General features: G+C 57.1%; 1 protein-coding gene across 3 annotated transcripts; it reads left to right on the top strand.

The window, feature by feature from the left end:
• Positions 1–1,160: 1,160 nt before the first annotated feature.
• LOC144601011 (uncharacterized) lies at positions 1,161–8,428 on the top strand. Of its 3 annotated transcripts, none has more exons than XM_078412918.1 (3): positions 1,161–1,229; positions 2,242–2,447; positions 6,341–8,428. In XM_078412918.1, exon 3 carries the CDS (start codon positions 6,435–6,437, stop codon positions 7,806–7,808), a length of 1,374 nt encoding a protein of 457 aa, XP_078269044.1. In that variant the 5' UTR covers positions 1,161–1,229; positions 2,242–2,447; positions 6,341–6,434; the 3' UTR covers positions 7,809–8,428. The 3 variants fall into 3 exon arrangements, with proteins under 3 accessions (XP_078269044.1, XP_078269043.1, XP_078269046.1); XM_078412917.1 differs by having other exon boundaries at positions 1,178–1,229; positions 2,242–2,317; XM_078412920.1 differs by lacking the exons at positions 1,161–1,229; positions 2,242–2,447 and adding an exon at positions 2,589–3,203.
• The last annotated feature ends 1,729 nt before the right edge of the window (positions 8,429–10,157 follow it).

Below are 10,157 nucleotides of genomic sequence, written 5' to 3'. Positions count from 1 at the left end.
ACAGCGATGAGCGGCCCTTCGCCTTCTCCGACTGCGGCAATGGCTTCAAGGCGATGACAGTTGAAGGTGCACCCGCACCTGCACACTGGGGAGCGGCCATCCACCTGCAGTGACTGCGGCAAAGGCTTCACCCGCTCCCACAACCTGCTGAAGCAATAGACAATAGGTGCAGGAGTAGGCCATTCGGCCATTCTCAATCAGTATCCCGTCCTGCCTTCTCCCGATATCCCCTGACTCTGCTATCCTTAAGAGCTCTATCTTTTGAATGCATTCAGAGAACTGGCCTCCACTGCCTTCTGAGGCAGAGAATTCCACAGATTTACAACTCTCTGACTGAAAAAGTTTCTCCTCATCTCCGTTCTAAATGGCCTACCCCTTACTCTGGACTCCCCCAACATCGGGAACATGTTTCCTGCCTCTAACGTGTCCAACCCCTTAATAATCTTATATGTTTCGATAAGATCTCCTCTCATCCTTCTAAATTCCAGTGTATACAAGCCTAGTCGCTCCAGTCTCTCAACATATGACAGTCCCCCCATTCCGGGAATTAATCTAATTAGTAAACCTACACTACACGCCCGCACGGTGGCGCAGCGGTAGAGTTGCTGCTTTACAGCGAATGCAGCGCCGGAGACTCAGGTTCGATCCTGACTACAGGTGCTGCACTGTAAGGAGTTTGTACGTTCTCCCCGTGGGTTTTCTCCGAGATCTTCGGTTTCCTCCCACACTCCAAAGACGTACAGGTATGTAGGTTAATTGGCTGGGTAAATGTAAAAATAAATAAAAAATGTCCCTAGTGGGTGTAGGATAGTGTTAATGTACGGGGGTCGCTGGGGCACGGACTTGGTGGGCCGAAAAGGCCTGTTTCCGGCTGTATATATATGATATGATAATAGCAAGAATATCCTTCCTCAAATTTGGAGACCAAAACTGGCGAGCGCCCCTTCACTCCCCATTGCGGGAAGGGCTTCACTCACTCCTCCAACCTGCAGCGGCTCCAGCAGGTGCACGCCGGCGACCGTCCCATCCCCAGCCCGGTGAGTGGCGAGCGCTTTGCCGTGGGGCTCCCACAGCCTGTCTCACCAGCACTTGATACTTTGTGACATTGGGGGCGGGACCTGCTCCCATTGGCCGCTGGCGATGCCCGTCAGTGGGGGAGGGGGCGGGACCTGGTCGCCGGTCACGTGAGGCGGGACATGGCCTCAGACCGCTCAGCGCCGGGATCTCAGGTGGGGAACCGCCGTTGCCGTTCGGCCCCGTGTTCTTATCCCCCACCCCCTCCTTCCTTCCCGAGGACGATCCGGCGACCCGAAGAGCCGGAGCCCGAGGCGTGAGGGCGCGGGGGTGAGGGAGGTCTGGGTGCTCTCTGGTCCTCCGGCTCTAGCGCCCCCTGTCGGTTGAAGGCCGCGGTGTTGCGCTTCTGGTCCTACGACTGCACCGCCCCCTGGCGGCGGGAGATCGCGACGCACTTTCTATCTTATAGTATAAGAAAATAACTGCAGATGCTGGTACAAATCGATTTATTCACAAAATGCTGGAGTAACTCAGCAGGTCAGGCAGCATCTCGGGAGAGAAGGAAAAGAGAGCACTTTCTTTCTTCCTCTGCAGCGACTTCTGTAGGAAGGGGAGGGGAAGGAAGGGAGACGTGGGTGAGGAGGAAAGGGGGAAGTGGGATGAGGGCGGTGGAAGTGAGGGGAGGTCGCTAGGTGGGGGCTGAGGGGGCATGTGGGGGGGGTCGCACCGACCTGGGGGCGCCGAGCATCCGGGCACCACGTCGAGCCGCCCTGCGCTGTGACGCTAGGTGACGTCAAATGGCGCCGTGCGTGCGGGTGACGTCACGGTGCAGGGCGCCTCACGTGTGGGCGGGAGGCTCGGCGTGGTGCCCGGATGCTTGGCGCCCAGGTCGGCGCGGCCTCCCCTCTCACACATCCCCTTCACCCCTCCACCTCCCCCCCCACTTCCCCGTCACACATCCCCATACACATCTCATCCCCACACACCCCCCCTCTCACCCTCAAACCTCCATCCCCTCCACCTTCCCCCACTACCCTCTCAATCCCCAGACCCCTCGACCCCCTCACCCTTCGACTCAACCCCCTCAGCCCCTTCCCCATCGCCCTCAGACCCATCGACCCCCACTCCACCCCCCCCCCCCCTGTCTCCTTCAAGCACTAGTTATCTTCACATGTTAGTAATGTCCTGTTTTCCAGCTTGTTGACCCTGTGTGTTCCCCTCCTGCAGGGTTTAGGAACCGTTGCTGTGGACGGAGAGTCGGGGACGGGGACGGAAGCGCCCATTCAGGGCGGCCAGGGTGCCGGTGAGCCCCCCCCCCCGCCATCTGCTCGGTGTGCGGGCTGAGCTTCGGTGGAGGGCCACATGACGGGGCCCAACAAGGAGAAGCGTTATGAGTGTGATGTGTGTGGCAAGGCCTGGCACACTGGGCGCAGGTGAAGGGGCACTCACCGCTGTGCACCCGCTGGTGCCTCAGCAGCTCAGAGGAGCGGGTGAAGCTCTTGCCACACTGGGCGCAGGTGAAGGGGCGCTCGCCGGTGTGGGTGCGCTGGTGCTCCAGCAATCTGTTGGAGCGGGCAAATCCGTGCCGCATTCCTGGAGACCCACCGGCAGGTGCACACAGGCGAGAAGGCCTTTTGCTGCTCCACCTGCGGCAAGGGCTTTGCCCGGTTATGGGAGCTACACCAGTACTGGCAGGTGCACAGCGGTGAGAGGCCCTTCACCTGCTCCGACTGCGCAAAGGCTTCCAGTCGTCACCAGACCTGTTGCTGCATCGGAAGGTGCACACCTGCAGTGAATGCGGAAAGCGCTTCACCCTCTCCAACAGACTGCTGGAGCACCAGCGCACCACACCGGCGAGCGCCCGTTCACCTGCACCCAGTGCAGCAAGGGCTTCAACCGCTCCAACGGACTGTTGGAGCACAAGCGCACTCACACTGGCGAGCGCCCCTTCACCTGCGCCCAGTGTGGCAAGGGCTACACCAACTCCCGCAGCCTGCTAGAGCACCATCGCTCCCACAGCGATGAGAGCCCCCTCACCTGCGCCCAGTGCGGCAAGGTCTCCCACCGCACCAAAAGCTTGCTGGAGCACCAGCGCACCCACACGGGCAAGCGCCCATTCACCTGCGCCCAGTGCGGCAAGAGCTTCACCTGCTCCAACAGATTGCTGGAGCACCAGTGCACCCACACCGGTGAGCGCCCCTTCACCTGCGCCCAGTGTGGCAAGGGCTTCACCCGCTCCTCCAACCTGCACCAGCCGATGGAGGCCCACGCTGGTGAATGGCTCTTCCCAGTGCGGCAATCATTTCAAGAGTGATCCATATCCCTCCATTCCCTGTATATCCAGGTGCCTGTCTAAAAGTCTCTTAAATACCTAAGACCACCTGCTGGAGCACCGGCGGGTCCTTTTCGGCAAGCGCCCCTTCACCTGCCCGCTCTGTGGCAAGGCCTTTTCCCTCTCCTCCAGCCTGCTGGGACAACGCACTGTGGACAGGCGTTGTTTAGGTAGACACAAAATCCTGCAAGGAATGAGTAACGTTTCGGGTCGAGTCCCTCTTCAGTCTCCACCCCAAAAGGTCACCCATTCCTTCTCTCCGGAGATGCTGCCTGTCCCGCTGAGTTACTCCAGAATTTTGTGTCCATCTATCACTTGCCAGGCTTTGTCTCTTTGTTCCAGCTTTCTGCCCCGACTCCCATCAGTCCAAAGAAGGGCTCCGACCCGACACGTCGCCCGTCCATTCCCCACCAAAGTGCCGGTAGACCTCAGCAGGTCAGCTATCCGTGGTGGGAACCGGATGGAGACGTGTTCCCAATATCAGCCCTTCGTGGCCCTGTCGGCAATGCGGTGTCCATTCTTGGGATGGGATGCAAGGTCCGAGCTGCCCAGTCATCGACAGCTCCCCCCCGAGGGCGATCTCTTCGTCATTCCTCTGTATTCTCGCTGGCGAAAGGATTAATCCACAGACACCGCTTCCGCCCCCCCAGTCGTTCCCCCTCATCGCCGAATGGTGGCATCTCGCTCTCCGCCCTTGGACGGCGGTAAACAAGGACTTTTGCTCGTTCACCCGTTGGAGCCAAGTTGTATTCCAATGAAGTAAATGTCTTTTTTTAGTAAGCAGCTCAGGTCCTCTGGCTGCAGCGCCTCCTGGCGGCGGGAGGGTTGAGGTACCGAGGTGCAGTGACAAACTTTTTTGTCACATGCTAACCAGTCAGCAGAAAGGTAACATGATTACAATTGATCCGTCCTCAGTGTACGGACACGGGATGAAGGGAATTACGATGAGTGCTAGACATGTGTGATTCCAGCACGGAGACAAGGTTTCTCCCTGTATAAGGTCATAAGTGACAGGAGCAGAATTAGGCCTTTTGGCCCATCAAGTCTACTCCGCCATTGAATCATGGACGATCTATCTCTCCCTCCTAATCCCATTCTCCTGCCTTCTCCCCAAAACCCCTGACACCGTATCTCGGTTCATGGAACGATAACGAGCCAATATTAGGAGAAGGGGAGGTAACGCGAGACCTCGATGTGCTTGTACATCTGTCACTGAACGCATCCATCTGTTACTTAAAGATAGACACAAAAAGCTGGGGGAAGTTAGCGGGACAGGCAGCGTCTCTGGAGAGAAGGAATGGGTGACGGTTCGGGTCGAGACCCTTCTTCAGAATGGTTAGGATTAAGGGAAACGAGAGATGTTGACGGTGATGTGGAGAGATAAAGAATAATGAATGAAAGATATGCAATAAAGTAAGGATGATAAAGGAAACAGGCCATTGTAAGCTGTCTGGTGAAAATGAGAAGCTGGTGTGACTTGGGTGGGGGAGGGTTGGAGGGAGCGGAAATGCCAGAGCTACCTGAAGTGAGGGAAATCAGTGTTGATACCACATGGCTGTAAGCTGCCCAAGCAACATATGAAATGCTGACCTCCAATTTGCATTGAGCATCACTCTGACAATGGAGGATACCGAGGACAAAAAGGTCAGTGTGGGAATGGGAAGCAGAATTAAAGTGTCCAGCAGCCAGAGGATCAGGTTGGTTCAGCTGGGCTGAGTGAAGGTGTTCCGCGAAACGATCGCCCAGTCTGCGTTTGGTCTCGCCGATGTATAAGAGTCCACATCTTGAACAACGGATACAGTAGATGAGGTTGCAGGAGGTGCAAGTGAGGGTTTGTCCCACCCTCACCTCCCTTCCAGCTTCCTTCCCCAACTACAATCACTGAAGAAGGGTTCCGACCCGAAACCTCACCTATCCATGTACTTGCATTAAACATTATACACAAACCTATGTATCTGAACACTGGATGGTTCGATTGTAATCATGTTTTTTCTTCCGCTGACAGGATAGCACGGAACAAAAACCAGAGGGTGGTAGGTATGTGGAGCGAGCTGCCAGAGGGTGGTGGGTATGTGGAGCGAGCTGCCAGAGGGTGGTGGGTATGTGGAGCGAGCTGCCAGAGGGTGGTGGGTATGTGGAGCGAGCTGCCAGAGGGTGGTGGGTATGTGGAGCGAGCTGCCAGAGGAGGTGTAGGGAGCAGATATAGTGACAATATTTAAAACATGTTTGGACAGGTTCATAAGTCAGAACAGCAGAACTAGGCCATTCGGCCCATCGAGTTTGTTCCACCATTCAATCATGACTGATCTATCTTTCTCAATCCCATTCTCCTGCCTTCTCCCCATAACCGCTGACACCCGTACCAGTCAAGATTCTGTCAAATCTCCTCTTTAAAAGGCACGGCTCGGTGGCGCAGCAGTAGAGTTGCTGCCTCACAGAGCCAGGGACCTGGGTTCCATCCTGACTACGGGTGCTGTCCTTACGGAGTTTATACGTTCTCCCAGTGACCTGCGTGAGTTTTCTCCGGGTGCTCCGCTTTCTTCCCACACTCCAAAGATGCGCAGGTTTGTAGGTTAATTGGCTTCTCCCAAAATTGTAAAATCGTCCCTGAAGGGGGATGTGTGAGAGGGGGGGGCCGCCACGACCTGGGGGCGGCGAGCATCCGGGCACTGCGTCGAGCCGCCCTTCGCCGTGACGGAGCGGTGACGTCAAATGCTGCCGTGCGTGCGGGTGATGTCACGACAAATGCTGCCTCACGTGCGGGCGGGAGGCTCGGCGCGGTGCCCGGATGCTTGGCGCCCCCAGGTCGTGGCGGCCCCCCCCTCTCACACATCCCCCTTCACCTTTCCGCCCCGTCACACATCCTCACACACACACCCCCTCTCTCACCCTCAAACCTCCCTCCCCTTCACCTTCCCCCACGCCCCTTTCAACCCCCAGACCCCTCAACCCCTGTTTTCCAGCTTGTTGACCCTCTGTGTTCCCCTCCTGCAGGGTTTAAGAGCCGTTGCTGTGACGGGGCCATCTGCTCGATGTGCGGGCTGAACTTCGGTGGAGGACCACTTGACTGGGCCCAAGGAAAAGGGTTATGAGTGCGACGTGTGTGGCAAGGCCTGGCAGCAGCCGTGCATTTCTGGAGACACGACGGTGTGTGCACACGGGCGAGAAGGACTTTTGCTGTTCATCCTGTGGCAAGGGCTTTGCCCGGTTAAGGGAACTACACCGACACCGGCTGGCGCACAGTGGTGAGCGTCCTTACACCTGCAGTGACTGCGGAAAGCGCTTCGCCTTCTCCAGCAGATTGCTGGAACACCAGCTCACCCACACCGACGAGCACCCCTTCACCTGCGCCCAGTGCGGCAAGGGCTATAACAGCTCCCGCAGCCTGCGAGACCACCAGCGCACCCACACCGGCAAGCACCCCTTCACCTGCGCCCAGTGCGGCAAGGGCTTCTCTCGCTCCATCAGACTGTTGGAGCACCAGCGCACCCACACCGGCGAGCGCCCCTTCACCTGCGCCCAGTGCGGCAATGGCTTCTCCCGCTCCAACAACCTGCAACAGCACCAACGTAGTCACACCGGCGAGCGCCCCTACATTTGCGCCCAGTGCGGCAAGGGCTTCACCCGTTTCAACAGCCTGCAGGAGCATGAGTGGGTGCACAGTAGTGAGCGCCCCTTCACCTGCTCCGACTGCGGCAACGGCTACACCAGCTCCCGCAGACTGCTAGAGCACCAGCGCACCCACACCGACGAGCGCCCCTTCACCTGCGCCCAGTGCGGCAAGGGCTACACCAGCTCCCACAGGCTGCTGGAGCACCAGCGCAACCACAACGACGAGCGCCCCTTCACCTGCACCCAGTGTGGCAAGGGCTTCGCCCGCTCCCACAGACTGCTGGAGCACCAGCGCACCCACACCGGCGAGCGCCCCTTCACCTGCGCCCAGTGCGGCAACGGCTACACCAACTCCAACACCCTGCTACAGCACCAGCGTACTCACACCGGCGAGCGCCCCTACACCTGTGCCCAGTGTGGCAAGGGCTTCACCCTCACCAGCAGACTGCTGGAGCACCAGCGGATGCACAGCGGTGAGCGCCCCTTCATCTGTGCCCAGTGTGGCAAGGGCTTCACCCGCTCCGAAAGACTGCTGGAGCACCAGCGCATCCACACCGGCGAGCGCCCCTTCATCTGCTCCCAATGTGGCAAGGGCTTCACCCGCTCCTCCAGCCTGCTCCGGCACCAGCGGGTGCACGCCGGCGACCGTCCCATCCACAGCCCTGTGAATGGTGAGCGATTTGCTTTGGCGTCTCACTCCCCGTCTCAGCAGCGCGTCCACACCAGTGGCCAGTCTTACAATTGCCAGTACTGTGGTGAGGCGTTTGACAGCTCGCGAGGGCTGCGGCAGCACCGGCGGGCCCACGCTCGTGAACGGCTCTCCCCAGTGCGGCAATCGATTCAAGAGTGATCCATATCCCTCCATTCCCTGTATATCCATGTGCCTGTCTAAAAGCCTCTTAAACACCCAGTAGCGCAGAGGTAGAGTTGCTGCCTCACGGCGCCAGAGACCCGGGTTCCATCCTGACTACAGGTGCTATCTGTATGGAGTTTGCATGTTCTCCCCATGTCCTGCGTGGGTCTTCTCTGGGTGCTCCGGTTTCCTCCCACACTTCAAAGACGTGTGGGTTTGGAGGTTAATTGGTTTGGTATAAATGTAAATTGCCCCAGTGTGCGTAGGATAGTGTTAGGGGATCGCTGGTCGGTGAAGACTCGGCGGGCCGAAGGGCCTGTTCCCGTGCCAACTCACTAATGTTTAAAGTGCACAGGGGTTGCGGGAGCACCGGTGGATACACATCGGAGAGGGACCCTTTGTTTGCGTCGCGTGCGGCAAGAGTTTCACACGCATGTCCAGCCTGTGGCAGCACCGGCGTACCCACAGCGGTGAGTGTCCCCCTACCCATCCTGTGGTAAGGCCTTCACCCGCCTGGACCACCTGCTGGAGCACCGGCGGGTCCACATCAGCAAGCGCCCCTTCACCTGCCAGCTCTGTGGCAAGGCCTTTTCCAGCTCCTCCAGCCTGCTGGGACAACGCACTGTGGACAGGCGCTGTTTAGGCAGACACAAAATGCTGCAAGGAATGGGTAACGTTTCGGGTCGAGTCCCTCTTCAGTCTCGACCCCAAAACGTCACCCATTCCTTCTTTCCGGAGATGCTGCCTGTCCCGCTGAGTTACTCCATAATTTTGTGTCCATCTATCACTTGCCAGGCTTTGTCCAGAACCCATCTCATTGTTCCAGCTTTCTGCCCCGACTCCATCAGTCCAAAGAAGGGGCCCGACCTGTCACGTCGCCCGTCCATTCCCCACCAAAGTGCTGGTAGACCTCAGCAGGTCAGCCATCTGTGGTGGGAACCGGATGGAGAAGTGTTCCCAATATCAGTCCTACTTGGCCCTGTCGGCAATGCGATGTCCATTCTTGGGATGGGATGCAAGGTCCGAGCTGACCAGTCATCGACAGCCCCCCCCCCCCTCCGAGGGCCATCTCTTCTTCATTCCTCTGTATTGTTCTCGCTGGCGAAAGGCGTCAGGATTAATCCACAGGCACCGCTTCCGTCCCCCAGCCGTTCCCCCTCATCTCCAAACATCTCACTCTCCGCCCTTGGACGGCCGCAAGACTCCGACGGCAGTAAACAAGGACTTTTGCTCGTTCACCCGTTGGAGCCAAGTTGTATTCCAATGAAATAAATGTCTTTTTTAATAAAGCGTCTCTGGCCGTATCGCCTCCTGGCGGTGGGAGGGTTGGGTTTAGTTTATTGTCACGTGCACCGAGGTGCAGTGAGAAGCATTTTTGTTACATGCTAACCAGTCAGCAGAAAGGCGACACACGATTACAATTGATCCGTCCGCAGTGAACGGACACGGGATAAAGGGAATTACGATGAGTGCTGGACATGTGTGATTCCAGCGCGGAGACAAGGTTTCTCCCTGTATAAGGTCATAAGTGACAGGAGCAGAATTAGGCCTTTTGGCCCATCAAGTCTACTCCGCCATTCAATCATGGATGATCTATCTCTCCCTCCTAATCCCATTCTCCTGCCTTCTCCCCAAAACCCCTGACACCGTATCTCGGTTCATGGAACGATAACGAGCCAATATTAGGAGAAGGGGAGGTAACGCGAGACCTCGATGTGCTTGTACATCTGTCACTGAACGTATCCATCTGTTACTTAAAGATAGACACAAAAAGCTGGGGGAAGTTAGCGGGACAGGCAGCGTCTCTGGAGAGAAGGAATGGGTGACGGTTCGGGTCGAGACCCTTCTTCAGAATGGTTAGGATTAAGGGAAAAGAGAGATGTTGACGGTGATGTGGAGAGATAAAGAATAATGAATAAAAGATATGTAATAAAGTAAGGATGATAAAGGAAACAGGCCATTGTAAGCTGTCGGGTGAAAATGAGAAGCTGGTGGGGGAGGGTTGGAGGGAGGGGAAATGACAGAGCTACCTGAAGTGAGGGAAATCGGTGTTGATATCACATGGCTGTAAGCTGCCCAAGCAACATATGAGATGCTGTTCCTCCAATTTGCATTGAGCATCACTCTGACAATGGAGGATACCGAGGACAAAAAGGTCAGTGTGGGAATGGGAAGCAGAATTAAAGTGTCCAGCAGCCAGAGGATCAGGTTGGTTCAGCTGGGCTGAGTGAAGGTGTTCCGCGAAACGATCGCCCAGTCTGCGTTTGGTCTCGCCGATGTATAAGAGTCCACATCTTGAACAACGGATACAGTAGATGAGGTTGCAGGAGGTGCAAGTGAGGGTTT

This window comes from Rhinoraja longicauda, chromosome 16 (genome assembly GCF_053455715.1).
Source record: "Rhinoraja longicauda isolate Sanriku21f chromosome 16, sRhiLon1.1, whole genome shotgun sequence".
NCBI lineage: Eukaryota > Metazoa > Chordata > Chondrichthyes > Rajiformes > Arhynchobatidae > Rhinoraja > Rhinoraja longicauda.
This window is presented reverse-complemented; position numbering and strand designations above follow the sequence as displayed.

Bases quoted from the DNA above. Each gene is read 5' to 3' on its own strand.
- LOC144601011 (XM_078412918.1), top strand. From the start codon at position 6,435: ATGAGTGCGACGTGTGTGGCAAGGCCTGGCAGCAGCCGTGCATTTCTG.